The sequence below is a fragment of the Ochotona curzoniae genome, unplaced genomic scaffold (assembly GCF_017591425.1).
Source record: "Ochotona curzoniae isolate NIBS_2020 unplaced genomic scaffold, NIBS_Ocur_1.0 scaffold_4701, whole genome shotgun sequence".
Lineage (NCBI taxonomy): Eukaryota > Metazoa > Chordata > Mammalia > Lagomorpha > Ochotonidae > Ochotona > Ochotona curzoniae.
Genome location: NW_024467122.1, coordinates 63,400,846 through 63,426,561, shown reverse-complemented (window position 1 = coordinate 63,426,561; position 25,716 = coordinate 63,400,846). Strand labels below are relative to the sequence as shown.

The 25,716-nt window shown below is 37.4% G+C and overlaps 1 protein-coding gene across 3 annotated transcripts in view; it reads left to right on the top strand.

The window, feature by feature from the left end:
• Positions 1-25,716, top strand: part of ADAM10 (ADAM metallopeptidase domain 10) — a 120,915-nt gene that overhangs the window by 82,026 nt on the left and 13,173 nt on the right. For all 3 annotated transcript variants that reach the window (XM_040968960.1, XM_040968961.1, XM_040968962.1), the window contains 8 exons: positions 536-685; positions 1,475-1,567; positions 4,286-4,469; positions 13,861-14,024; positions 16,946-17,129; positions 23,423-23,573; positions 24,648-24,831; positions 25,500-25,608. In XM_040968960.1, the coding sequence (XP_040824894.1) occupies positions 536-685; positions 1,475-1,567; positions 4,286-4,469; positions 13,861-14,024; positions 16,946-17,129; positions 23,423-23,573; positions 24,648-24,831; positions 25,500-25,608 (1,219 nt within the window). The remainder of the gene's footprint in view (positions 1-535; positions 686-1,474; positions 1,568-4,285; positions 4,470-13,860; positions 14,025-16,945; positions 17,130-23,422; positions 23,574-24,647; positions 24,832-25,499; positions 25,609-25,716) is intronic.

Below are 25,716 nucleotides of genomic sequence, written 5' to 3'. Positions count from 1 at the left end.
ACATCCCTTATATAAAATGGCATAGTATTGGCATATAACCTTTGTATACTGTTCCTTATTTTCATTTCTAGATTGCCTGTGCTAGGTATTATCTGTACCCATGCATATACGAAGGTTTTAAAAAATATGTGGCAAATGCAGATTATAGAAAAACGATGCATGGATTTTAAAAATTTCCCCCTAAAATTTTAGAAAAATTTTTGAAGAGGGTAAATTGAACAAAAATGGGTGGTAGATTAGGTAGTAGAGATGAGGTACCAAGGTATTGTAAGTTGCTGTAAGACTTGCTTTGGATTTCACCAAATAGTAAGAGGTATGTTTTGGAAACAAATCTAAAGGAGTTACTTGTATAAGTACTAAGTCATTTAAATGGAAAATATGAGACTGAAAGCAGTGTTTATGAGAAAATTTTAATGACATCAGAAACTTCTTTGGTGTTGCATAATAACACAATATGAAGTTGTTCCTATCCTTTAACTGTAAAATTAGTCGTGAGGCACTGTAATGATCAGAAATGACTCTTTTTGATGTCTAGACACCTCAAGAAGAACATGCTGCTAATGGTCCAGAACTCCTGAGGAAAAAACGTACAACTTCAGCAGAAAAAAACACTTGTCAGCTTTACATTCAGACTGACCATCTTTTTTTTAAGTATTATGGAACACGAGAAGCTGTGATTGCTCAGGTATGTGTCGTTCAATCGCATTTGCCTGCTAGTTACACACAATTTTTTTCACTAGAATGAAAACTCTTATCATGCTCTACTTGTACCCCCTTTATATTTGTATTATTTTCCTTTTCTGCTTCTCTACTCAGACAGAATCTCTCTAAGTTTGTAGAGACGTTATCTGTTTTATTCACTAGTATAAATCCAGCACCCAAAACAGGTGACTAGGATATAGAAATTGGTCAGGAGAGTTTATGTAAAGTTAAGTGTACTAGTGCAACAGTAGTAGGACTATGCAGGGAATAACCAAGCGTCCTAATATTATCAGGGAAGTCCTTATAGAAAAATGGTTGAGCTGAGTCTAAAGGGTTGATAGAAAAGATAGTTTAGGGATAAAGAAGCAGCATGTGGTCTACGGCCATACCACCCTGCATGCGCCCGATCTTGTCTGATCTCAGAAGCTAAGCAGGGTCAGGCCTGGTTAGTACTTGGATGGGAGAAGCAACATGTGAAAAAGGGTTGGACACATTTTAAATGGATTGAGGCAGCAAGTGCTTAAATATGACTGAAATAGGAGTGCATACTTTTTTGCCAGAGAAGTGTCTGGAAAAGATAGAAACCCCCTCTTTCAGCTACAACTCAATAATCTTCTTCACACTTCTCTTCCATAAGTGATTTGGACATTCTCATATTTGAATGTGCTGGCACATTAATAATTAATTCTTAATTTTGGAAATGGAAATTCATGATCTTTTTTATATTTCAACATTGCTTCTAAAGTGTGTTTGTGTGTTTTTAAATCAATAGATATCCAGCCATGTGAAAGCAATTGATACAATTTATCAAACCACGGACTTCTCTGGAATCCGGAACATCAGTTTCATGGTCAAACGCATAAGAGTAAGGAACTACAATAGTTAAACACGTTTAAAAAGTAAAACAATAAGGGTGATATTTAAAATAAGAAAATGCTTGTTTGCGTATTCAATCTTCATGTATTAAATAGTTTAAATTTGTTTCTACTGATGCAATTCATCCCTATTCTGACATTTTTGATGTGCTTATAGGCACAGGTGGGTTATGATTTAGGAATTAAATTGATACAGCTTTAATCTGAATGAGATAAAGCAGTGTTGTTTTTGGTTATTGAATTAACATAACATAAAGAAATCCCTAACCTCTCTATAACTGACATTGTTTCCCAGTTTCTTAAGACATGCCTTAAACCATACTTTTCTCACTCTGTCACATGTGATGGTTCCAGTTAAAGAGTATAAATTATGGAAAATTGCAAGTTGATAAAACACAGAGACTATAATCTTGAAAATTCTTAATACTAGAAATATTAGGATTATATCTTAATTTGATTTGTCTTAACAGGAAACAGGGTTTCTGCATTTACAATGACAATATTACTAATCAGTTATTTTCATGTATGCTGAGAACAATATGAGCCCTTAACTGAACAGGCAGTATTGCTGTATAGTAGGCAAAGGCAATAAAATACAAAGTAGGAAAAAGTGGAGAACACTTGAACAAATTTTAGTGAAACTTTTTTTTGAGTATGTTGATTTATATTAAGAGGATATGAGTGTAAACAAGTGAATATTGAGGCAAGTGGTTGTTTTCTTATCTTAACTGGGTTAAAATTTCATTTTAAATCTAATTTGTTGAAGATTTGCTTCTGACTCATTAAATAATTTAAAGTTTCTATTCTGTCCACAAATATTTAAATATTAGTCATCCCGTTCTTCTGGTAAGTAACTCAAATTTAGATGCAGCCTTTTTGTTAGTCAATATTGCAGAAGTATTAGGATAGTTCGTTTCTGTTTTTGCTGATTATAGCATGTTTTGAAGCTTGGGCTGCTTCTAATATGTAGTGTACTTGTTTTTATGTTGAATAACTATAACTGTTTTGAGTAGTTATGGGGAAGCTGGATGTTCTGAAATTGATCCTTTTGGCAGTTGTGCTCCATGGTGATTTTGTCATCCTGCTCCTAAATCTTTTCTATGGATTGTAAAAGACTTCTAGTTTTCGCTGTGTCAGCCATTACATTATCTGTTACCACCAACATTCTTGAATAGACTCGCATTCTTTGTAGTAAAAATGTTTTCATATAAAAAAGACTTAATTGAGTGTATATATACATACATCCCCATTTAGTCTTGTATGTAATTCCTGGGTTTACTTGGAGAAAGCCAAATTCTTGAGAAATCAGGCACAAGATTTTCTTAAAATTTTATTTATTTATTTAAAAGAGTTAGAGAGGAGGGAGATGAGTAGCGATCCTACATTCACTGTTGACTCCTCAGATGGTGGTGATGGCTAGTGCTGGACCAGGCTTCAGCCAGGAGTTTCTTTTGGTGTTTTACACGAGTAGCAGGAACCCAAGCACATGGGCCATCCTCTGCTGCCTTTCCCAGAGTGTTAGTTGGGAGCTAGATCAGAAATGGAGCAACTGGAACATAACTGACATCCACATTGGATGCTGACATTTCAGGCAGTGGCTTTCTTTACTCACTCAGTATGCCACAGCGATGACCCCCACATACTGGTCTTTGAAAGCAATCAAAAGCTAAAAATGCAAACTTCTGGTGTTCGGTTGTAATGGAGGAGCTAGCTTGCATCAGGAGAATAGTGGCCATGTTTCAGAAGAAACATTCTGGACAAACTGAGAGTAATAAGAGAAGTGAATTCAAAGCGAATTGTGAAAAACAATTCATGTCTACATTTTGGTGAAAAAAAATGAATTTGAATTGAGCTAGATTTGACTCATGTGACTCTAGGCCAGGAGAAGCAAAGAAATGATTGATTTGTCAGTTTAACAGTCTTGTGTTCTGTATCTATTTTATATTCTAGTGATTAGCTTAAATATAGATTTTCATACTCTTACATTTGTCACCATTTGTTGAAAATTAACAGTAAATGAGACTTGCTTAGATGATTAAATTTTAGAAGCCATGCTTTATTAGCAGTTTTGACTGTGAAGCTCGTTCTTCCTTCTCAATATTCAGTCTTCAGGTATTTGGTGAATAGTTGCTCAGAAATGTAAAATACTCCATCTTATTTATTTTGTTTATTTGAAGGTAGACAGAGACAAAGATCTTCCACCTGCTGGTTCCTTCCCCAAATGCCCACAACAGCTGTGGTTAAACCAAGCCAAACCAGAAACTCAGTCTGGGTCTCCGACATGGGTAGCCAGAACACAACTGCTTGAGCAATCATGTGCTGCCTCCCAGGGTCCACATTAGCAGAAACTGCAGTACATATCACATATCACTCAGCCACTGTGATATGTGGGGCAAATGCCCATTCTCAACATTTAAATTTTAGGTGTCCTACTCTGCCTATCTGCTGGCTTACTTATCTTGCCTCCCTCCCTGCTTCTTTCCTTTGCTTCCTTCCTTCTTATTTTGAGGGGTTGGGGTGAGGAAGGCCTTCTGTGAAGAACTCAAGAGATGGAGGCAGTGGCATCGGCCCTGGCAGTGTTCATGATGCTGCCTTGGACCCTGAGCATCTGTTGTCTAGGTAGATTCAGAAGGAGGTGAGCAAAAACTTAAGTGAAGATTGTGCTAATGTTAATGGCTTATTTAAAATATCTTTTTTTGGATTTTTAGATCAACACAACTGCTGATGAGAAAGATCCTACAAATCCTTTCCGTTTCCCAAACATTGGTGTGGAGAAGTTTCTGGAATTGAATTCTGAGCAGAATCATGATGACTACTGTTTGGCCTATGTCTTCACGGACCGGGATTTTGATGATGGTGTTCTTGGTCTGGCATGGGTTGGAGCACCTTCAGGTAGTTTACCATTTCTTTTTTTTTTTTTTTTAAGATTTATTTATTTATTTTATTGGAAAGGCAGATATACAGAGAGGAGAAGAGACAGAGAGGAAGGTCGCAACAGCTAGGGCTGAGCCAATCCGAAGCCAGGAGCCTCTTCTGGCTGTCCTCAACTGCTTTCCCAGGCCACAAGCAGGGAGCGAGATGAGAAGCGGGGCAGCTGGGATTAGAACCAGCACCCATATGGGATTCCGGCATGTTCAAGGTGAGGAGTTTAACCACTATGCTATCACGCCAGGCTGAATTTACCCATTTCTTAACACTTGAAGCAAAATGCCATTTCAGGGCAGATTAAAGTTTACACTAAATAGATGTAGAAATGATATCTGTACAACATCTTAATTTATACTATTTGAGATAAGCAAAATTTATATACCTAATGTAAATGGCAAAGTAGATAAAGCAGTTTTATATTTTGAAATGAGTACAGGGAAATTTCTTGGCATTTAGTACATAGAATACGTGAAATAATTTTATAGGGGAAAAAGTAGTAATTTTGAAACCAAAAAGAAAAAAAATATTTTGGTGGATGTTAGAAAATGTTACTAGTTTTCTTTTTCTTTAAAATATGGACTTATAGTTAAAGGTGAGAAATTATTCTGTTTGGAAAGAATGAGCAGAAACTGGTTAGGTGTAGCAGATGGAAAGAAAAGAAACTCTGCCTCCAAAGTTATTTTAACACAGGGAGAATGCTTCCTTAAGCAAGATGAGGGAAGAAGCCCAGTACCCACAGCTCCCCTGTGTCACCTCCCAAGTTCCCGTGATGCTGAGAGCTTTGCCTTAGCCCTGAGCAAGCTGCTGTCATTGATAAGGCTGGGTGGAGAGGATAAGCCCCTTCCTGCAGTGCATGGGGACATGTTATTTACGGAGTGATAAGTTCAGTAGCCTGGTTTGCAGAAATGCACGTTTAGTAGCTGACAGATGAGTGAGGTCCCAAACTCTGAATGTTAATTTGCCTCTGCAGCGTGTGATCACTGCAGTCTCTCATCTTTGGAGCTGTACACAGCAATTTCTCCTCCTGTTGTTTCCTTTCTTTTTTTTCTTTAAAAAAAAAAAAAACAAGCATCTTCTACTTTATTAAAGATGCTAAGCTTTTCTGTTCTTATCCTTACTTATTTTTTGATATGCAAGTTTTAAGCTGTTAAGTAGTACTGTATTTTTTTTTATATTTCTAACTTTGAAAAAAAAGCATTGAATACCCTTTTTACAATTCCCAGAGCCCCTTTTGTTAAGTGTAGTCAGTTTTGTGCTGCCATTAAGGGGCAGGTGGATCTCATGATCTACTTGTAATGTGTAGTGTTTTTTGATATCTGTTATCATCTGTGTTATTTTTATGTTACTAGTATTGTCACAAGATTATGCAGCTTACTCTTTGACATGATATTTCACAGGATATCTAACTTTTTACATTCTGAAAATTTCTTTTTCCCTTGAATACTTTGGTAACTTTATCATAAAGTTCATTATCCCTCCTTCTTGTTCATGAGTAAGTTCTTGGAAACTTACTTGAGCATTGTTTTGATTTTTTTTCTTGTCTTTTATCCATTAATGTAGAGGTTCGGAAGCTCCATGTGTGTAATTCTCATAATTATCCAGATTAATGGTTTTTGGCCTCACTGGGAACTTGTTAGAAATGTAAATTCATTGGTCCAGGTCTTTGGAATCACAAACCTCAAATATGAGGTTTGAACAGCTCTCCAAGTAGTCTCCTGCACGCTTAGTTTGAGGAGCCAGGTTGTTTTTCTGTCTCTTTGGCTCTTGCTCCCAAAATGCCTCTTGGTGAAGTGAGTGGAGGATTGCAAACTGTAAACTTCTTGTCATTTTGTGTTTTTAACTACAGGCTGTTGTTCAATAAGAATGTTTGGTCATGCGGGAGCTTGGTTAGGCTTTTCCTGTGACTTCCTTTTGTTTATGCCTTCCTTTCATTTGTACCTGCTTTATTATTATTGTTTTAAAGATTTATTTTATTTTCATTACAAAGTCCGATATACAGAGAGGAGGAGAGACAGAGAGGAAGACCTGCCATCTGATGGTTCTCTCCCCAAGTGACCGCAAGGAGCAGGAACTTCCTCTAGGTCTCCCACATGAGTGCAGGGTCCCTAGGCTTTGAGCCGTCCTCAACTGCTTTCCCAGGCCACAAGCAGGGAGCTGGATGGGAAGTGGAGCTGCCGGGATTAGAACCGTCACCCATATGGGATCCCAGCGTGTTCAAGGTGAGGACTTTAGCTGCTAGGCCATGGCACTGCTGGGCCCACCTGCTCCTTTAGATGATAGAAAAATTCTCTGATAATTTTGAGGAGTACTAATTAGGTATACTGTGTGTCATCTTCTATTGGACTCTGTCTGACATTCTCACATTATTAGATTGATGTTATGATTTTGGCGGACACTTAGTGTTCATGCCTATTTGGCATTTGTAATGCTGAATTTTGATGAAGTGGCATAAGGGAAAGTTCGAGACTGAAAATAGTGTGACACATTTACTTGTGTTGTTGCCATTAGATTCTTCATCAAGGTGAAGGAGCGTACTTCCTATGCACCTTATGAGCAAGGAAGCAGTGTGCAATATTTAGCACCCAAGTGGAAGAATGTGACTCCTCTTGTCAGCCTGCTGCCCTCAGTTTTTTGCTCCCTATTCTGCCCCCTCCCCTTTCTGTATTATGGTCTCTTTTATTTCGGGCATCCGGTGATCTTTCCCTTTTTCTGTGTTAACTCCTCTAACTCCATCTCTCAAACCTTTTCTCAGGGCTAGGCTGGGGCAGAACAGAGGCCTGAGTAGGAGAGAGAAGGGATCTTTGTTTGGTCCAACTTTTGCTAGTAGAGGATACTTGTCCTAAAATGACACTGACAGCTTTCTTCTCCATTTCACTTTTCCCCCACCAGCTGGACTTAACTTTATTTTTGACTTCATATTTTTATATACATATGTGATTTAAATGATTATTTTAATAATACCTATATGAGATAAAGATGTTATTATCTTTCTCCTACATGTGAGAAAACTTGAGTTCAGAAACTCAGTGACCAATCTGGCTTCGCAGGAGTTAAGGTGGGACAGTCTGGAATGTGGACCTTGTGACTAAGTTGAATGTGTTTGGTAGTTTGGTAGTTATTTTACTGTGAATTACTGTCACATTGTAGCCTTTGTTTCTGAGAATTAGTTGAATGTCTCTTGCTTCTTAGCAGAGAACAGAGGCCACCACCTCCATCCTTGCTTCTCCGTAGATAGCAGAGGGCTGTCTGCTGTGCTCATAGAAATTGCCAAGGCTTCAGCACAAAGCTGGGCAGGTCCCACAGCTCACACGTACCAAACTAGACAACCAAACAAATAAAAAGGAGTGCCTGTGAGAAAAAAAAAGGAAAAAAAGGATGGGTGGTGTGTATGATTTTTTTTTTCTTTCATAAGACAGGGTTATAAAATAATTCTATACTGTATTTTTGGGAGGGGGGTGAAGAGGGCAGAGGCCCACCTCCGGCCCTGCTCACCCTGTATACTATAAAATTTGTAATTGTGTAATTGTCATAGCATTGTAGGAAGAACAAATACTGAAAGCTAACAGAATGGGTTTTTGTCTGCTCTGTCTATAATCCAGATAAATATAATTCAGCCTGTTAATTTTACATTACGATTTTCATACCTTTGCCCATCCTCTAACACTTTTTAAAAAAGATTTATTTATTTATTTTTTTATTACAAAGTCAGATGTACAGAGAGGAGGAGAGACAGAGAGGAAGATCTTCCATCCAATGATTCACTCCCCAAGTGAGCGCAGTGAGCACTCCCCAAGTGCTGCGCCGATCTGAAGCTGGGAACCAGTGGCTGGTGCTGCGCCGATCTGAAGCTGGGAACCAGGAACCTCTTCTCAGTATCCCACCGGGGGTGCAGGGTCCCAAGGCTTTGGGCCATCCTCTACTGCTTTCCTGGGCCACAGGCAGGGAGCTGGATGGGAAGAGGGGCTGCTGGGATTAGAACTGGCGGCCATATGGGATCCCGGGGTGTTCAAGGCGAGGACTTTAGCCACTAGGCCATGCTGCTGGGCCTAATCCTCTAAAACAATGTTTCTTTCTATAGGGCTTAGTAATACCTGCATTATTTTGTTCTTTTAAAAAAACAGTTCAGAACTACAAAGAAATCTATTATTGTTTGTCAACCTTTCATTTTTATTTGACTTAATCTTTATTCATCCTTATTCTGTTGTGCTGTTTGATAAAATTCATTTAATTTTTTTTAAGGTTTATTTGTTTTGATCAGAAAGTCAGATTTAAAGAGAGGAGAGACAGAGAGAAAGATCTTCCATTTGCTGCTTCACTCCCCAAGTGGCCACAATGACTAGAGCTGAGCTGATCTGAAGCCAGGAGCCAGGAGCACACTCTAGGTCTCCCATTTGCATGCAGGGTCCCAAGGCTTTTTCACCTGTTTCCCCAGACTAAAGCAGGGAGCTGGAAGGGAAGTGGAGCAGCTGGAATACGAATCAGTACCTGTATGGAATCTTGGTACATGCAAGGCGAGGACTTTAGCCACTATGCTACCATGCTGGGCCTAATTTCATTTAATTCTACTGATAATTTAGTATGAGAGTGCGTTAGGGTTAGACTTTAATGTATTGCTGGAAAGGATTTTGTTGTGAATTGTCGCATAAATTCTCACAGTGTAATTATCAGATATATTAGCTTTGGTTCTCTTCATGATTGAGCTGAGCTGTGAGAAACCATAAGAGTTGCTGTTTATATAGCAGATTTTTTTGGTCTTTGAGTCTTTGTTCACAATATTTTCATTTGTTCTATTTAATTTGATCTTGTAGTTGAATACTACTCTGGGTTTTTTTAATGAAGAAGGTAACACCTTCTAAACAAATCCAGAATAGGTAGATAACACCAGCTAACTGGACTTCCTTGGAGGTTCCCATTTAAAGTTCCTAGCGCCTAGGAATGCAGCCAGAAGGGAGTCCCAAACATAGTCTTAAATGTGAAACTGGGAAGATTGCTATAAAATTTTCTGTTTTTAAGAACAGTCCTATAGTAAACAGGTAGCTTCCCATCATTTCAGTTAGAGAAAGAAATATTGGCTCCTTAGTAAATTCTTTAACCCGTTTTCCCTATTCTTTGCTGAATTGCTGTAATGGACTTTTTAAGAGGCCATTTCTCTGACTTATTAAGTGTACCGTACTCCTACATTATCCATCCTAATGCTGTCAGTTAACGTAATGAACAGTCACTGGGCTTCTAGGCCACTGAATTAGGCCAGCTTTGGAATTCATTGCTTGAGCTAATCCTGAACTGTTCAGCGTTCCTGTGACTACTTGTTAAGACAGTTTTGAGACATTTCATTTTATAGAAAATGTCTTTTCTGGTTGTGTTTTGTTTTTCTAGTTTGAAATATTTGATTTTTATGTGTTAGAATGTGAGGGTATACAGAACCCATTTGAATAAGGATTCTCAAGGTAACTTACATGTTTAATTTCTTAACCTGTGGCTTTAAAAGTCTGATTTCGAGGTGAAAAGAATGAGTGTATTAGGTTATTGCAATAAGACTGTTGTTGTTGGCATTATGTCCAGGTCTGTATTAGCCCTTATATGTTAACATCTCTGGCCCCTTCCTGTTACATTGAGCACTGTTTCCAGATTTGAATGGAAAGAATATTTTCATACAGTTCCTAGTAAGCTGTCTCTGCATTGTACTGCTGCCTGGAAATTATTATTCAGATCAGTATTGTGGTAAGGGTACTCAAAACATTTGTGGAAAAATGGGTTTAAAAGTTGATGGAAACTTTCCATGAACTTTTGTAGATGCTTCACATGGTCAGTATGTTTCTGTTAATTTTAGGTCTCCTCATCTTAAAGTTGTTTATGAAATCTGTCAAGATAGTGTGTTAACTCCTTTTTTTATTTTTAAAGATTAATTTGTATTGCAAAGTCAGATATACAGAGAGGAGGACAGACAGTGAGAAAGATCTTCTGTCTAATGATTCATTCCCCAAGTGAGCACAATGGCCAGTGCTATGCCGATCCAAAGCCAGGATCCAGGAACTTCTTCCAGATCTCCCACACGGGTGCAGAGTCCCAAGGCTTTGGGCCATCCTCTACTGCTTTCCCAGGTCACAAGCAGGGAGCTGGATGGGAAGTGGAGCTGCCGGGATTAGAACCAGCCTTCATGTGTGATCCCGGCGCGTTCAAGGCGAGGACTTTAGCTGCTAGGCCATGCCGCTGGGCCCTGTGTGTTATTCTTATATGTTGTCCCAAAACATTTTTGGTGGCCTGAATCTAATCCAAAAAATCAGAAGATATTATTTTTTACTTTAGCACTCATACTTTGCATTAAATACAAAATAGCATCATTCATATTGGTTATTCATTCAGTCATCCATTAGGCACTGGTTTGGACTTGAATTAAAAGCATATTTTGTCTTGATCATTGTCATTCATAATGCCTTTTCTCTCTCTCTTTTTTTTTTTAAGGTTTATTTATTTTTATTGGAAAGTCATAAGAGACAGAGAGGAAGATCTTCATCCGATGATTCACTCCCCAAGTGACCGCAATGGCCGGTGCTGCGTCAGTCCCAAGCCAAGAGCCAGGAACCCCCTCAGGTCCCCCACGCGGGTGCAGGGTCCCAAGATTTTGGGCCGTCCTCGATTACTTTCCCAGGTCACAAGCAGGGAGCTGGAAGGGAAGTGGAGCTGTTGGGACTAGAACCGGTGCCCATATGGAATCCTGGTGTGTTGAAGGCGAAGACTTTAGCTATTAGACCACCACGCTGGGTCCAATGCCTTTCTTCAATGTTGAGTATATGTAGTAAAATTTTAAATTTAATATAAATATTTCTGAAGTGTAGTTATGATTTAGGTGTAAATGATATGACAGATTCTAGCATATCTAATGTCATTGTGGTATTTAAAAAAATAGAACCATTACTTTTAAAATGTGGATGCAGTATTTTATTTCTTCTTACTTTATTGAGTTATAATATACTATGTATACTTTATATAGTTATAATATTTTTATATAGTTATAATATACTATACATACTTTATTGAATTATAATATACTATTATAGACTAATAGTAAAAACTTTAGTATACTCTAATAGTACAAACTATTAGTCTATAATAAAAATTAAAGTTTCGTAAACTTTAAAAAGTAAATTCAAACACTTTCAAAAAAGTACATTCAGATATGCACACACATATGTGTATATGTACATATACATATATACTCGTGTATATATCTGAATGTACTTTTTAATACGCACACACATGCATCCTTCCCTTAAATTAGCTACAGCTTAACGCAACAAAAAATGCTATGTTTTATGAGTTTAAAATATAGTATTGGGCCTGACAGGATAGCCTAGTGGCCAAAACCTTTCCTTGCAAACATTTGAATCCCATATGGGTGCTGGTTCATATCCTGGCTGTTTCACTTCCCATCCAGCTCCCTGCTTGTGGCCTGGGAAAGCAGTTGAGGATGACCCAAAGCTTTGGAACCCTACACCTGTTTGGGAGACCTGGAAGAACCCTAGTTCCTGGCTTCGGATCAGTTCAGCTCTGGGTGTTGCGGTCATTTGAGAGTGAAGCAGCATATGGAAGATCTTTCTCTCTGTCTCTCCTTTTCTCTGTATATCTGCCTTGCCACACACACAAAAATCTTTTTAAAAAAATGCAAATATGTATATGTATACACACACAATTAAAGCTTAAAAATACTCCCTTTCCCTCATCCTCTTTTGGTAAATATATGCAGTGTAGAGTCCTCTGGGCTTAATTCAAGTTTGACAGTGCTATGCTGAACCAGTTTGTGTGTGACAACTCTTAACTAAGGCAGGTTGTTAATTTGTTGTTTGTTTAAAAGTGTAATATGTGGATTATGATTATTACCGAGTTCTTATTCATATCTTTTCTAGTTTTTACAAATGATAATGATGTAGGCCTTTGGATTCATTTTCAAAGGTAGAGTTAACTTAAAATTATTAAATATTTATAAATCATTTCCTGTTTTCTCTTTGTTCGGTTTTCTGTGTAGGCAAGTAGTGCACGTTGAGCACCATAAAGGTTCTGTACCCTTGTTGAGTTAAATCTGTGTGTAGCTCAGTCTCTTAGCTTACTGTTCTGTGAAGCACATTATCATTTCAGTTTTGTAAGTGGTAACAAATTCAAATTTGTATTTTATGACTTTTGTATTTTTTTTAAGAATAGGGCAGCAATTATAATAATATTCCATTCCTGAAAATTGGTTTTGAATTGTTTTCGGTTAAATGTTTTATCAAGAATTACAAATATAAAATTTTTAAAAATGTGTTTAGTGACTTGGGCAGCTCTGTGTGTAGGAAGTTAATTAGGAATAATTTACCTGGTTATTATTATGCTCTAATCCATTCGATTGTATTTTTTAGAAAAATCAGAGGCAAAATTTTTAAATGTGAGTACAAGCCAGAGTGTCCCTGTAGAAATCTTAAATACATTTAAAAGGAAAGGTCGCCTTCTCAGTGCAGTGTGTGAATTAATCAGCCGTCAGTGTATGAATTAATGCACTGAATTAATCTCTTATTATTCTCTTATTCTGATTCTTCTGTTATTCTTTTTAAAATTTCTTATATTGTAACTTCCTTTATTTAGGAAAGCATGTAATTTTGATATTAAACTCTAAAGGTCCTATTAATAAAGAGATAAACTTCAAAATGAATTAATATGCTTAATAAAGTAGAAATACAGTTTCCTTAGATTTGAAAATATTTTCACGACACCCTGGAAAAATCATAGCTCAGAGTTTCAGGCCTGCTGAAAAGTTATAAAAGTATGGTGAACTGATAGCTTAGTCATTTATAAACATTTACCTCATTTGCTTTTTTTCTCTCTCTCACTTTAACTTTGTTTCCTTTTTTATTTCTCTAGTCTCTTCTTCTTTTTAAACCAGCTTGAAATAATATTTTTTAATAATTACAATGTATCTGAGGACAGTATGTCACAAGTCCAGGTGTATCATTGGTATTTGGGGAGGTGACTTTCTCACAATCTACTTGATTTCAAACAGCATGCACTGTGTTTCAATTCAAATGTAAAAGAAACAAATTTAGTGAGAGCAAGAATTTGATTACATTTTGGTGATGAAGATGAGTATTTTATAAGGACTGTATATTAGTCGGTCTTGGAAACGTCTGTAAATTTTCTGGGAGTTGTGAACACTTTTATTTGAAATGATTTCAATAGCGTCAATGGATGAAATTTTGAGAGTTTGGTTGTGCATGTCAGTAATTATTGTATGTTTTTTAGCATTCACTTTTTTTGTGAGAGGGGATAATAGATACTAGTATATCCTGTTTTTCTTTTTTTTTTTTTTTTTCTTTTTCTGGATTAGGAAGTTCCGGAGGAATCTGTGAAAAAAGTAAGCTGTATTCCGACGGGAAGAAGAAATCCTTGAATACGGGAATTATTACTGTTCAGAACTACGGGTCTCATGTGCCCCCCAAAGTGTCTCACATTACTTTTGCTCATGAAGTGGGCCATAACTTTGGGTCTCCGGTAAGTGTTGCTGAGTTATTCACTATTTTGTAAGAACTTAGTAGCCTAATTATAATGAAAACAAATGTATGTGTGAATGCTTAGTTCTTACATGTCAAATCAGAGTCATGTACTTGACCATACCAAAAGGGGAAGCATCACCTATTTGTGATTCGAATAACTAATGTAACATAACTGCCAGAATTATGTGAAGGGAAGGAATTTTGTATGGCTTTTTTCAGATCAAATATAGATAACTAGCCCTAGATCAGTCCCAGGGATGTGATGTACTCAAATACCTTAGGAATTAGGCCACTTTTCAGTCTTGAAAGTACATTTAGAATCTGGAAAATTGTTTAATTTTTTGAGGCCAGAGGAAAGCTTTGTTTCTATAAAAACATTATTGGGGATGTGCTTGACTTGTGTGTTTATACTGTGGAATGAAATTGATGTTTAAAAAATCTTTCAGTGTAAAGTAAGATTTATTTGTTTTTCCAGTTATCCAGAGACAGGAGCTTCATCCTCGTCTTCATGTGGGTGCAAGGGGTCAAGTACTTGGACAATTCTGTACTGTTTTCCCAGGCATGTTAGCAGGGACCTGGATTGGATGTGGAGCAGCCAGGACTGCAACTGGTGCCCATGTGGGATATTGGCAGTGTAGGTGGTGATTTAACCCTCTGCAACACCGTGCTAGCATCCATGTTGGTTTTAAAATGACCTTAAGATTGGAATGGCACATATATGACATGCTAAAGCATATTCTGTCTTTGTGATTTTGGTAAAGGTTATTCAAGTAGCTTGCTTGGGAGAATTTTACTTGAAAACTGTATTTAAATTCAGATACTTGTAAAAATGGAATTTTTTCTGATTTCAGAAATAAGTTGTGTACTTGAGGCTGAAAATCCACAAATGCACTTCTCTGATTTCTCTAAATTTATAAAATATAAGTACCATTTCACTAGACTCCAAGATTATCCTTACTGAATGTACCAATTAGAAATGGATAGATTATTATCAGTGTTTCTGGGTAAAGTACTAAAATGCTTTTTTTTTAAAAAAAATCACCATATCTTTATTTGTTTATTTTTATTTATTTACCTGAAAAGCAGCTTGCAGAGAGGAGGAGATTTAAGAGCACTCTCATCCTCTGGTTCACTTCCCAGATACCCACAGTCGTCAGGAGCCAGGAGCCAGGAACTCCCTTCGGGTGGCAGTGACCCAGCCACTTAAGCCATCACTGCTGTCCCCATTGGTGCTCATTCAGTAGGAAGAAGAAGTCGGAAGCAGATCAAGGACTCAAACCCATGCATTCTGGTGTAGGGTGAATGCATCCTGACAGGCATCTTAACCTCCCTGTATTTTGTTTTAGTGTATCCTGATGTAGTGTTAGAAATTCTTTTTTAAAAACAAAACAACAAAAAAAAATTTAATTTATTTGAGAGACAGAGAGAGAGAGAGAGATAAAGAGAGAGATCTTCCATGCAATGATTCACTCCCCAAATGGCCGCAACGGCAAATGCGGGGCCACACATCCAAGAGTATCTTCCAGGTCTCCCACATGGGTGCAAAGGCCCAAAGACCTCAGCCATCCTCCACTTTCCCAGGCACATTAACAGGGAGTTGATTAGAAGTGCAGCAACCAGGACTTGAGCCAGCACCCATGTGGAATACTAGTACTACAGATGGCAGCTTAACTGGCTGTGGTATAGCTCTAGCACTGAGCATTAATACTTATTGAATTGAAAGGTGGTGAGAGAGTCTATCACATATTATATACTAATTTTTTTCTTTCTGAGACTATTCTGTTGAGAATAATTTTAATGCCTATATCTTAATAGAAACCAAGTTAAATTGTATAGAGTTCTGTAAGATAATTTTGGAAGATAGTTAATATTGCAGAACAAGATTTAAGTTGTTAAATGCTGAATCCAGGTTTAGGAGAAAGTGTGATATTGGTTGATGTATTTTTAATAGTTGCCTCAGTTTGGGGTTTAGATAATGAAAATAGTTTAGATGAGCTTGAGGGAAAAACAGAATGCTCAAGGTGAGAGTAGATTTGTTGGGTATTCAAAGCAAGATTTTCATTAAATAGAATGATTGCACTAAGCCCAGTGTTTCTCACCCTGCCGGATGTGCTGTGAGTTGTTGGAGGGGCACTATGGGTTTGTTTTCACGTATGCTCCCTGGCGTCGGGGGGCTGGTGGAAGCTTGGGGTATCTCATTGTGCTAGTTGCAGTCAGTGTGATTATACTGAACAAAATTAGGGAGCTGTGCTTTGGTACTTTTGTGTAGATAAATGTTAATGAACTGCACATTCACATTTCTAGTACCAAAAATCACTTTTGTACACATACATGTAACTGTCTCCTGTTGATTCTGAAAAGTTTTGTGTTTGGTTTTACTGTTTGACTTTTCCTAAATTTTAATTTTAATAGGTAGGTCATTATATTTCTATTCCTAGCCAGCATTTTCACTTCTTTCTTATGTACTGATTGAAGAATTAGCTGCCTTAGATTCCTTTTCTGGGTGTGTTTGGCCAAGTCGGTCTGTTTTCTTTCTCTTGTCTATCTCACCTACATATCCCCACTGTATAATTAGTCATAGTGTGTAATTCAGCATACATTTGGAGGAATATGTAATTGTGTTAAAGTCACTGTTACTAGGTTGTAAATAGGTGAACTTCATAGACTTACGTGACAGTTTGTCCTCACTTTTGGCCCCAGTGACAAAGCTGTGCATTGCTGTGACCACACCTGTACTGGTTTTCCTTCCCTTCTAACCAGGAACTCGTGAAAAGAGAATTGTTTTTGTATTGTAAGATCCTTTCTAAAGCAGAGTCCACAAGCTTCCATTGTTCTTCTAACGAGAAAATTATATTTAATCAGATGGCCCAAAAACCTTCTTTTACTCCTGTTTATGTAACTCTATATTCTGTTTGACAGCATGACTCTGGAACAGAGTGCACACCAGGAGAATCTAAGAATTTAGGACAAAAAGAAAATGGCAATTACATCATGTATGCAAGAGCCACATCTGGGGATAAACTTAACAACAATAAATTCTCACTCTGTAGCATTAGGAATATAAGCCAAGTTCTGGAGAAGAAGAGAAATAACTGTTTTGTTGGTATGTATACTTTTCAACATTTTGTTATGAATGTTTTTAAACATTCAGAAAGCTTTAAAGAATTATTAAACTGAATACCCATGTTCTGTAGTTGTTAACACTTTCCTATTTTTAATCAAATACTTACCAATCTATCCCTCAAACTATGCTTTCTTTCTGCAGTTTAAGATAAGTCTCGTGCATGAAAGTACTTGATCCTTAGACATTTTAGTCTGTGCATCATTAACCAGAGTTCAGTTTGTTATTTTTAGACATTTATTTTTTTGAGAGGGCTGGTAGGGAAGAGAGGAGAGATCGAGGTCAATTTCACCTGCTGGTTCACTGCTCTAATGCCTGCAGTGGCCTGGGGTTGGACTGGGTCAAAGCAGAGAGCTGGAACTCTAGTTAGATCCCATATTGGGTGACAGGAACCCAGCTAATTGAGCCATCACCTGCCACCTCTCAGAATCTGCATCAGGAGGAAATGGATCCGGAAATCAAGCACTGATGAGTGACGTGTACATCCCAACCAGCACATTAACCCCTGGGACAAATGGCCACTCCTCAAGTTAGGTTGCTGTTTTTATAGAAGCAGAATGTGTGTGTCTTTGGTGCAGCATTTGATGAGTTTTGACATATGCTTTTGCTGGTATAAACTAAGCAACTGTCAAGAACATTTTGTCAACCCAGAAAATACCTCTATGCTCCTTTTCAGTCCACCTCTGTGGCTGCTTTGCTTCTAGAGGCGACCTCTAAGGGATTCATTTTTACCATGGATCTCATTTTGCATTTGTAAAAGTTTTGTATACATGAATTCATACAGTTCGAACCCCATTGTGGAAGGTTGCCTTACATCAGCATAATAACTTGAGATTTATCGTTAGTGTTTTACTCCTTATTTATTGCTAAGTAGTATTGTAGTATGTGAATGTTTTCCAGTTTGTGTATCCCCTTTTCCCATGCTAAACACCTGGCTGTTTAGGTTTGGGATACCATGAATAAACCGGTTGTGATTTTTTTTTTTAATTTTAGTGACAGTTTTTACTGTTTTAACCAATTTTAAGTATAGAATTCAGTGGTATTGCTTATATGTACAGTGTTGTACAACTATCACCACTGTCCATTTCCAAATTGTTTCTCAACAACTAAAATGGAAATTCTATAACCAATAAGCAGTAGCTTCTGCTTTCCTTTCCCCTCAGCATCTGGTAATCTCTGCTTCCTTTCTCTGTAAATTAATCTATACTTGATATTTCTTGTAAATGTGATATTACTGTATTTGTTCATTTATGTCTGGTTGGTTTTATGTTGGATATTTTCACAGTTTATTTTTATGGTTGAGAATTGTCTGTGATGGAGGTATATATTTTCTTTTTCCATCATTCTTTCAGGCCTCTCTTGTGGCATTTGCCATATTTAACCTTATTTTATTTAACATATTCAAAGCATTCTTCCTTGTCTCTTGTGTTTTTGTATGTGATTTTAAGTTAAATGATGGCAAAAATTAAGTACTATTCACAATTGTACGTAACAGTTAAAGAGGGATTAAGTATAAATCATTAAAGGAAAAAGCTCTAAAGAATATTTCCAGAGGGGCCAGTAATGGATTCTGCATTTCCTTCATCCATCTTGTCCCCCAGTCAGTGATAATACTTTGCAAACTATAGAAGAATGTTACAACTTGGGGTATTGATGTTGATACATACAATCCACAGGTCTCTGATTTCTTCAGTTGTTCATGTTCTCGTCTCTGTGGATGTATTTCATTCTGTTCAGTTTATCAAGCGAACAGGTTTATATTGCCACCATCAAAATCAAGATTCAGAGCCATTCCATCAGCACAATGTTGCCCTTTTATAACCATACTCCTCACCTTCTAGTTGTCCCTCTGTTGACCTTTCTGAAATTTTGTCATTTCAAAAGTGTTATTTAAGGAGAATCACACAGAATGTAATCTTTCAGGATTCACTTGGCATAATCCCCTTGAACTTCATCTACGCTGTTTGTGTCAATAGTTTGTTCTTTGTTGCTAAGTATCTCACAATTTATTTAATCATTCACCTATTAAAGAAGATCGGTTATATTTCCAGTGTTTTGCCGCTAGAAATATACAAGCACTATGAACATTTATGTACAGGGTTGTTTTCTTATCTGAACCTAGGCTTTTACCCCTTTGTGATAAATGTTCCCTAAGTGCAGTAGATGGGTCATGTAATAATTACTTCCTTTGTTTAGCATGAAACTGCCAAACTTTTTCAGAGGGCTTGTTCTAGTTTTACATTCTTACCAGTAATACATTAATGATCCAGTTTTGTTTGCATCTTCACAGGTATTTAATTTTTTTAGTCAGTTTGATAGGAGTGCGATATGCTAGGGTTTTAATTGGCTGATGCCTTTTCATATTGAACATCTTTCTTTTTTCCTTAGAGATTTATTTTTGTTGGAAAGGCAGATCAGATTTAGAGAGCGAATGAGAGATGGAGAGAAAGATCTTCCATTCACTGATTCACTCCCTGAATGGCCACAAAGTCTGGAGCTGAGCCAATCCCAAGTCAAGAGCCTGGAGCTTCTTCTGAGTTTCCCATGTGGGTGCAGGGTCCAAGGTTTTGTGTCATCCTGCACTACCTTCCCAGGCCACAGGCAGGGAGCAAGGTGGGAAGTGGAGTAGCCAGGATTAGAACTGGTGCCCATATGGGATCCCGGTGCTTGAAGAGGGAGGGTTTGCCTGTCAAACAATTGAGCCTGAAATTGAACCTTTTGTTTATTTGCCATCTGTTTGTTTCTCAAGTTTTATCTATGTGGAAGGCAGAGTTGAGGAGAGGGGAGAGGCAGGCAGACATAGCTTCCATCTGCTGGCTCATTCCCCAGATACCTACAACTGCTAAATCTGTGCCAGACTGTAGCCAGGAGCCAGGAACTCCTTCTGGGTCTTCAGATAGGTAATATAGTTTGGTATCATCCATGCCTACCAGGTGCATTAGCAGGAACCTGGATTGGAAGTGTGAAGTAGCTTTTCAATGGTAGTTTTTCTTTGTTCTTCTTCTTCTTCTTTTTTTTTTTTTTTTAATTGAAAAGGCAGATATACATAGAATGAGGTAGATGCAGAGAGAAAGATCTTCCATTTGCTGCTTTATTCCCCAGGTGTCTGCAGTGACTAGAGCTGTGCTGATCTGAAACAGGAGCCAGGTCTCCCATGTGGGTGCAGGGTCCCAAGGCTTTGGGCCATCTTGACTGCTTCCCTAGGCCACAAGTAGGGAGCTAGATGGGAAGTGGGGCAGCAGGCGCATGATCCGTTGTCTGTATGAGATGCAAGTCAAGGATTATAGCCACTAGGCTATCACACTGTGCCCAATGGGGGATTTTTTTAGTGCTTCCTAATTTCTTTCCTATAATACCTACAAAGCAGGATGCTCATTTGTAAAGGTCAGCTTCAATCAGACAGTTGACTGTGAAAACACAGTTTAAAAATCAAGAATCTGTGTAATACTTCATAGATTATAGGCTAAGCTGTGTATTCAAAATAAATCTTCTGATTGAAGCTGACCTTTAAAAATGAGCATATTGATTTGTAGGTATTATGGGGAAATAAATTTATTTCTTGAATTCTAATGAAATATGTATGTTACAATTTTTGCATTTCAGCATTGCTTTTTGTATATTTCAGCTGTTATGTATGAGATGATAATGTGTAAGAAGTATTTATTAACATTTTTCAGTTTCTCCTTTTGTGCTACCTTGTATGCCACTACAAGTGATTATTACAGTTAAAAAATCACTGTTAGACTTACTGAATATGCACAAATGTACACATACATATGTTTGTAGCTTTAGAAAAAAAGAAGAGATGGTATAAAATGAAATAGGAGGGCCTGATGCGGTAGCGTAGTGGTGAGATACTTTGTCTTGTATCCACCGGGATCCTATATGGGTGCTGGTTTGCGTCCGGCTTTTCCACTTCCCATCGAGCTCCCTGCTTGCATCCTGGCACAGCAATCAAGGAGGATCCAAAGCCTTGGGACCCTGCAACCCGCGTGGGAGACCCACAAGAGTCTCCTAGCTCCTGCCTTCGAATTGGCGTAGCTCTGGTTGTTGTGGCCACTTGGGAAGTGAACCAGCACACAGAAGATCTTTCTGTCTCTCCTTTTCTCTGCAAACCTGACTTTCCAATTAAAAAAAAATTAAAAAATTTTAAAAGACTTATAGGAATACTTTTTAAAAATCTGTCAAAATTGAGTTAAAAGGTAAGCTTATTAAAAATGAAGTAGGAATCATTCATTGATCTCTGGGCTTTCGTAGTTGCAGTTAGGATGAAGAAAAAGCCTTCTGGAGTTAAAAACTAATCCTTCTAGAGTAGTTTTGATTGAGATCTCTTCTCTTCTACTTAATCAGATCTCAATTAAAGCCTGTGCTATGACTGTGCTCCACATATTTGGTGTAACAGAATACACAAGAAGGGGCACCGTTTTAAAACCTGGGATACTCTGGATTGAATTCATGGTTTTCCCCATTCTGGGAAAACATCACACGTCCCTGGAAGTTTGTTTTCTTTTCTAGGAAATGAAGGAATTTGATTTTTCTTATTCCTAACAGATGCCAAAGGCCTGTGCTTTAGTTATTACAACTTATTTATGAAGAATAATATTCTGTCTCTATTGCTGGAAATTGAAGGATTTTTAGAAAATAGCTGAAGAAATTTCCTAAACCTATTTACTGTGCATAAACAGATTATAAACCTTATAAAAACAAGATCTTTTTGAATAAAAAGATGTTTTTGATTAAAAAGATCTTGCATGCGCCGGGATCCCATATGGGCACCGGTTCTAATCCTGGCGGCCCACTTTCCATCCAGCTCCCTGCTTGTGGCCTGGGAAAGCAGTGGAGGATGGCCTAAAGTCTTGGGACCCTGCACCCATGTGGAAGACCTGAAAAAAGTTCCAGGATCCTGGGTTTGGATTGGCTCAGTTCTACCCGTTGTGGCTGTTTGGGGAGTGGAACAGCAGAAGGAACATCTTCCTTTCTGTCTTTCCTCCTCTCTGTACATCTGACTTTCCAATAAAAAGTAAATAAGTTTTTAAAAAATGACTTATTGACTAATTACAGCCATCTAAGTATGTGGGCCATTACATAACACAAAATTATTCAATTTCTTTAATAGATAAATATATATTATAAAAGTAAAAGGGAGGACAGTCTTTTTATATTAAAAGGAGAGATATGTGAACCAAAAACAACAATGTAAGTGAGTACATTTTGGAAAACCCCGTTTAGAACCCAATTCAAAATGGCAAATTATCTCCCTCTCTCTGTAACTCTGCCTTTCAAATGAGTAAAATAAATCTTTAATTTAAAAAAAACAACAAATTTGAGGAAAACCGAACATGGGTTGATTTACATAATTGTTAAGCATATTGTTTATTTTTTAGTTGTGATAATGGTATTATAATTAGGTTTAAAATAGAGAAAAAAAACCTTTTTTTAGAGATATATTCTGAAGTATTTAGAGGCACAATGATATGACAGAGTTGTTTTAAAGTACTCCAGAATGGTCAGCGTTGTCATGCAGCAGATAAAGTCTGTGTTGCCTCGGTTTGCTTCAGTCCCAGCTGCTCAGCTTCTGACCCCGTTGTTGATAATGCACCTGGGAGAGCACTGGCATCTGGCCTAAGTCCTTTGCCTGCCGTTCGTCACGCAGGTGGAGTTTCTGGCTCCTGACTTTGTCCTGCCTACTCTGGGCTGCTGCAGCTGTTTACGAGTGAACTGGCAGAGGGGAGATTGACTCTGAGTTTCAGATAAATTAAATAGAAATAAATCTTTGAAATGATGTTGTAAAAATTGTAGTAGTAAATTAAAATAGAAACATTGCGAAGTTTTTTAAGGGTACATCATGTTAATTGTGCTCATTCTTTTACTTTATTCTTTTATGTACGTATGAGATCTGTAACGAAAGTTTATTTATTCTTTGCTTGAGGAAATCTCTAGTTTATTTGTGTAACATGAATGGTATAATCATAGTTCCTTGAAAGTTCAGAGTGGCTTGGTCTAACTGGCAAGTAACTACATCTGGAAGAGATCTTTACAAGGTACCGTTACGTTAAATCCCTTCATTACATATATTAGCATGATGAGCCCCTAGAAGGGAAATGATTTTGCTGAAGGTCACGTTGCTAGTTAGTAGTGGAACCCTTCCTAGTACGAGGTCTTCTTTTTCTATTTTTTTCTACTTTTCTTACTCATCAAAATTTCTTTTCTCCTTTCATCCTGAAATGCTAAAGTGTTTGCGAACTTTAAATAAAATCAGTGCTTATTTTTCTTAGAATCTGGCCAACCAATCTGTGGAAATGGAATGGTGGAACAAGGTGAAGAATGCGACTGTGGCTATAGTGACCAGTGTAAAGATGAGTGCTGCTTTGACGCGAACCAGCCAGAGGGGAAGAAGTGCAAACTGAAGCCGGGGAAGCAGTGCAGGTACTGGGCTCGCCTCAGTGATGGGAGTGACCCTGAAAGCAGTTGTGACAGATTTAAAACTTAGATTAATTGATGCTTGTGGTTCTAAAACTGCTCTATTTTGTTATACTTTATTTATTTATTTTTTTGAAATACCGTCGATGAGAGTGCTGTGTTGACAGTTTGAACTACTTGCAGTTTGTGTAGTGTTAAAAGAGGACATGTGAGGAAGGCACAGTAAAATGGAGAAGCTATGTTATTAATTCCTAGCTTTAACTATGTGATGGTCTTCCATTTTAAAAATTCTCTAAATTTAATTTATTTTGAGGGACAAGAGACAGACAGATCTTCCATTTTTTGCCTTACTTCCCAAATTCCCACGTTACTACATCCTTCCACATTTGACCCAGGCCAAACAGAAAATGGAATCCCATTTGGTTCTCCTATATGGGTGGTAAAAGCCCAGTGTGAGCCATGCACCACTGCCACGTTTGTGCAGTTGGCAGGAAGCTGAGAAGTGATATGGAGCCAGGACTTGAGCCCAGGCATTCTGATACAGCAGTGTCTTTACCTATAGACCAAATGCTGCCTGCTTCCAGATTTTCAGAATTCATGTACCTTTGTAGCTCCGTGTAGTATGAAGATTTTGTTAAATTACTTTGGCAGTGATAGATAAAAACCAATACTCAGCATTTGTCCAATACTTTTTTAATGACTGTCTTATGTCTGTTAACTTGATTTTAGCATGAAATATGAGAAAAACCGATAAGTTTACTAATACATCATGTAATGATATAAAACACTGGTAAATTGCCCAATATTAAATCAGTTTTTTATTAACATCTTTCACTAAAGGCAAGAAGAGCAAGAATGTTGAATATAGCATTCTTCGAGTACAGAAACAAGGCACTTACTCACTTCTCCATACTTTTTATAATGTATGACACTAGTTAACTTTTATTTCAATATTTGAAGTGATATATTAATAAATACCATTTAAAAGGTAAGGTTTACAATTTAGACATTAGGGCTACAATCAAGAAGGCAGAAAGGACCCCTGACTTACCTTGTTTAGTAACTTAATTTTTCTTCTAGTCCAAGTCAGGGTCCCTGCTGTACAGCTCAGTGTGCATTCAAGTCAAAATCTCTGAAGTGTCGGGATGATTCAGACTGTGCAAGGGAAGGAGTGTGCAATGGCGTCACAGCTCTCTGCCCAGCATCTGAACCTAAACCAAACTTCACAGACTGTAACAGGCACACACAAGTTTGCATTAATGGGGTAAGGATTTGATTTTACGTATTTTTAACTTAGTTTCAACTTACTTTCATAAAGTCACCTTTCTCAGAGTAATTGTTGGCATTTAATGCTACATAGTTATAGTAATTAATCCTGATCTTCTGTTTCAGTAGTAAAGTCAGTGCGCCACACAGGCATGAATGTGTTATGTGACACAAGTGCCTAATGGCTTTCAGTTAATTACTCGCTTATTTTTGATCTTTCCAACTACATATGTGGGTATTCTCTACAGCAACATAGTAGTACAACTAAGCAGGTGACTTTGTATATGCTGCCTTTCAGTTTTTAAAATATTTCAGCAGCCTAAATAAAATAATAGTTTTGTTCATTTCTCATGAATGTGAAGACTTTTAAGCTTTTATAAATATCACTTTATGTACATGAAAAAATTTTTCATTTTTCTCTGCTTATAGAAGAGACATAAAAACCAATATAACTGTTCTATCTAGGTTTGTTTTATTTAACATTGGTATCTTACTTCCAACTTCCATTATTCTCTTTCAAATGTTGTTTCTTCTAGTTCTGATATTCATCTATTCTTTTATCTGTGTTTCCATGTATTACTTTTTCCATGTATATTAGAAACTTGCATCTGCCTATTATGAATAAGAGGTTTACCTCTATAAAGATTCATTTGTCTTTTATTCCAGCAATGTGCAGGCTCTATCTGTGAGAAATATGGCTTGGAGGAGTGTACCTGTGCCAGTTCTGATGGCAAAGATGACAAGGAATTATGCCATGTCTGCTGTATGAAGAAAAGTAAGGCTTTTATAATACAGGAATATGAAATCTGCCTCAGAAATCATTGGTTCCTCCTAAATTTTGAGTCTTAAACTCTGACATACAGTTTGGACAGTTTCTGTAAAT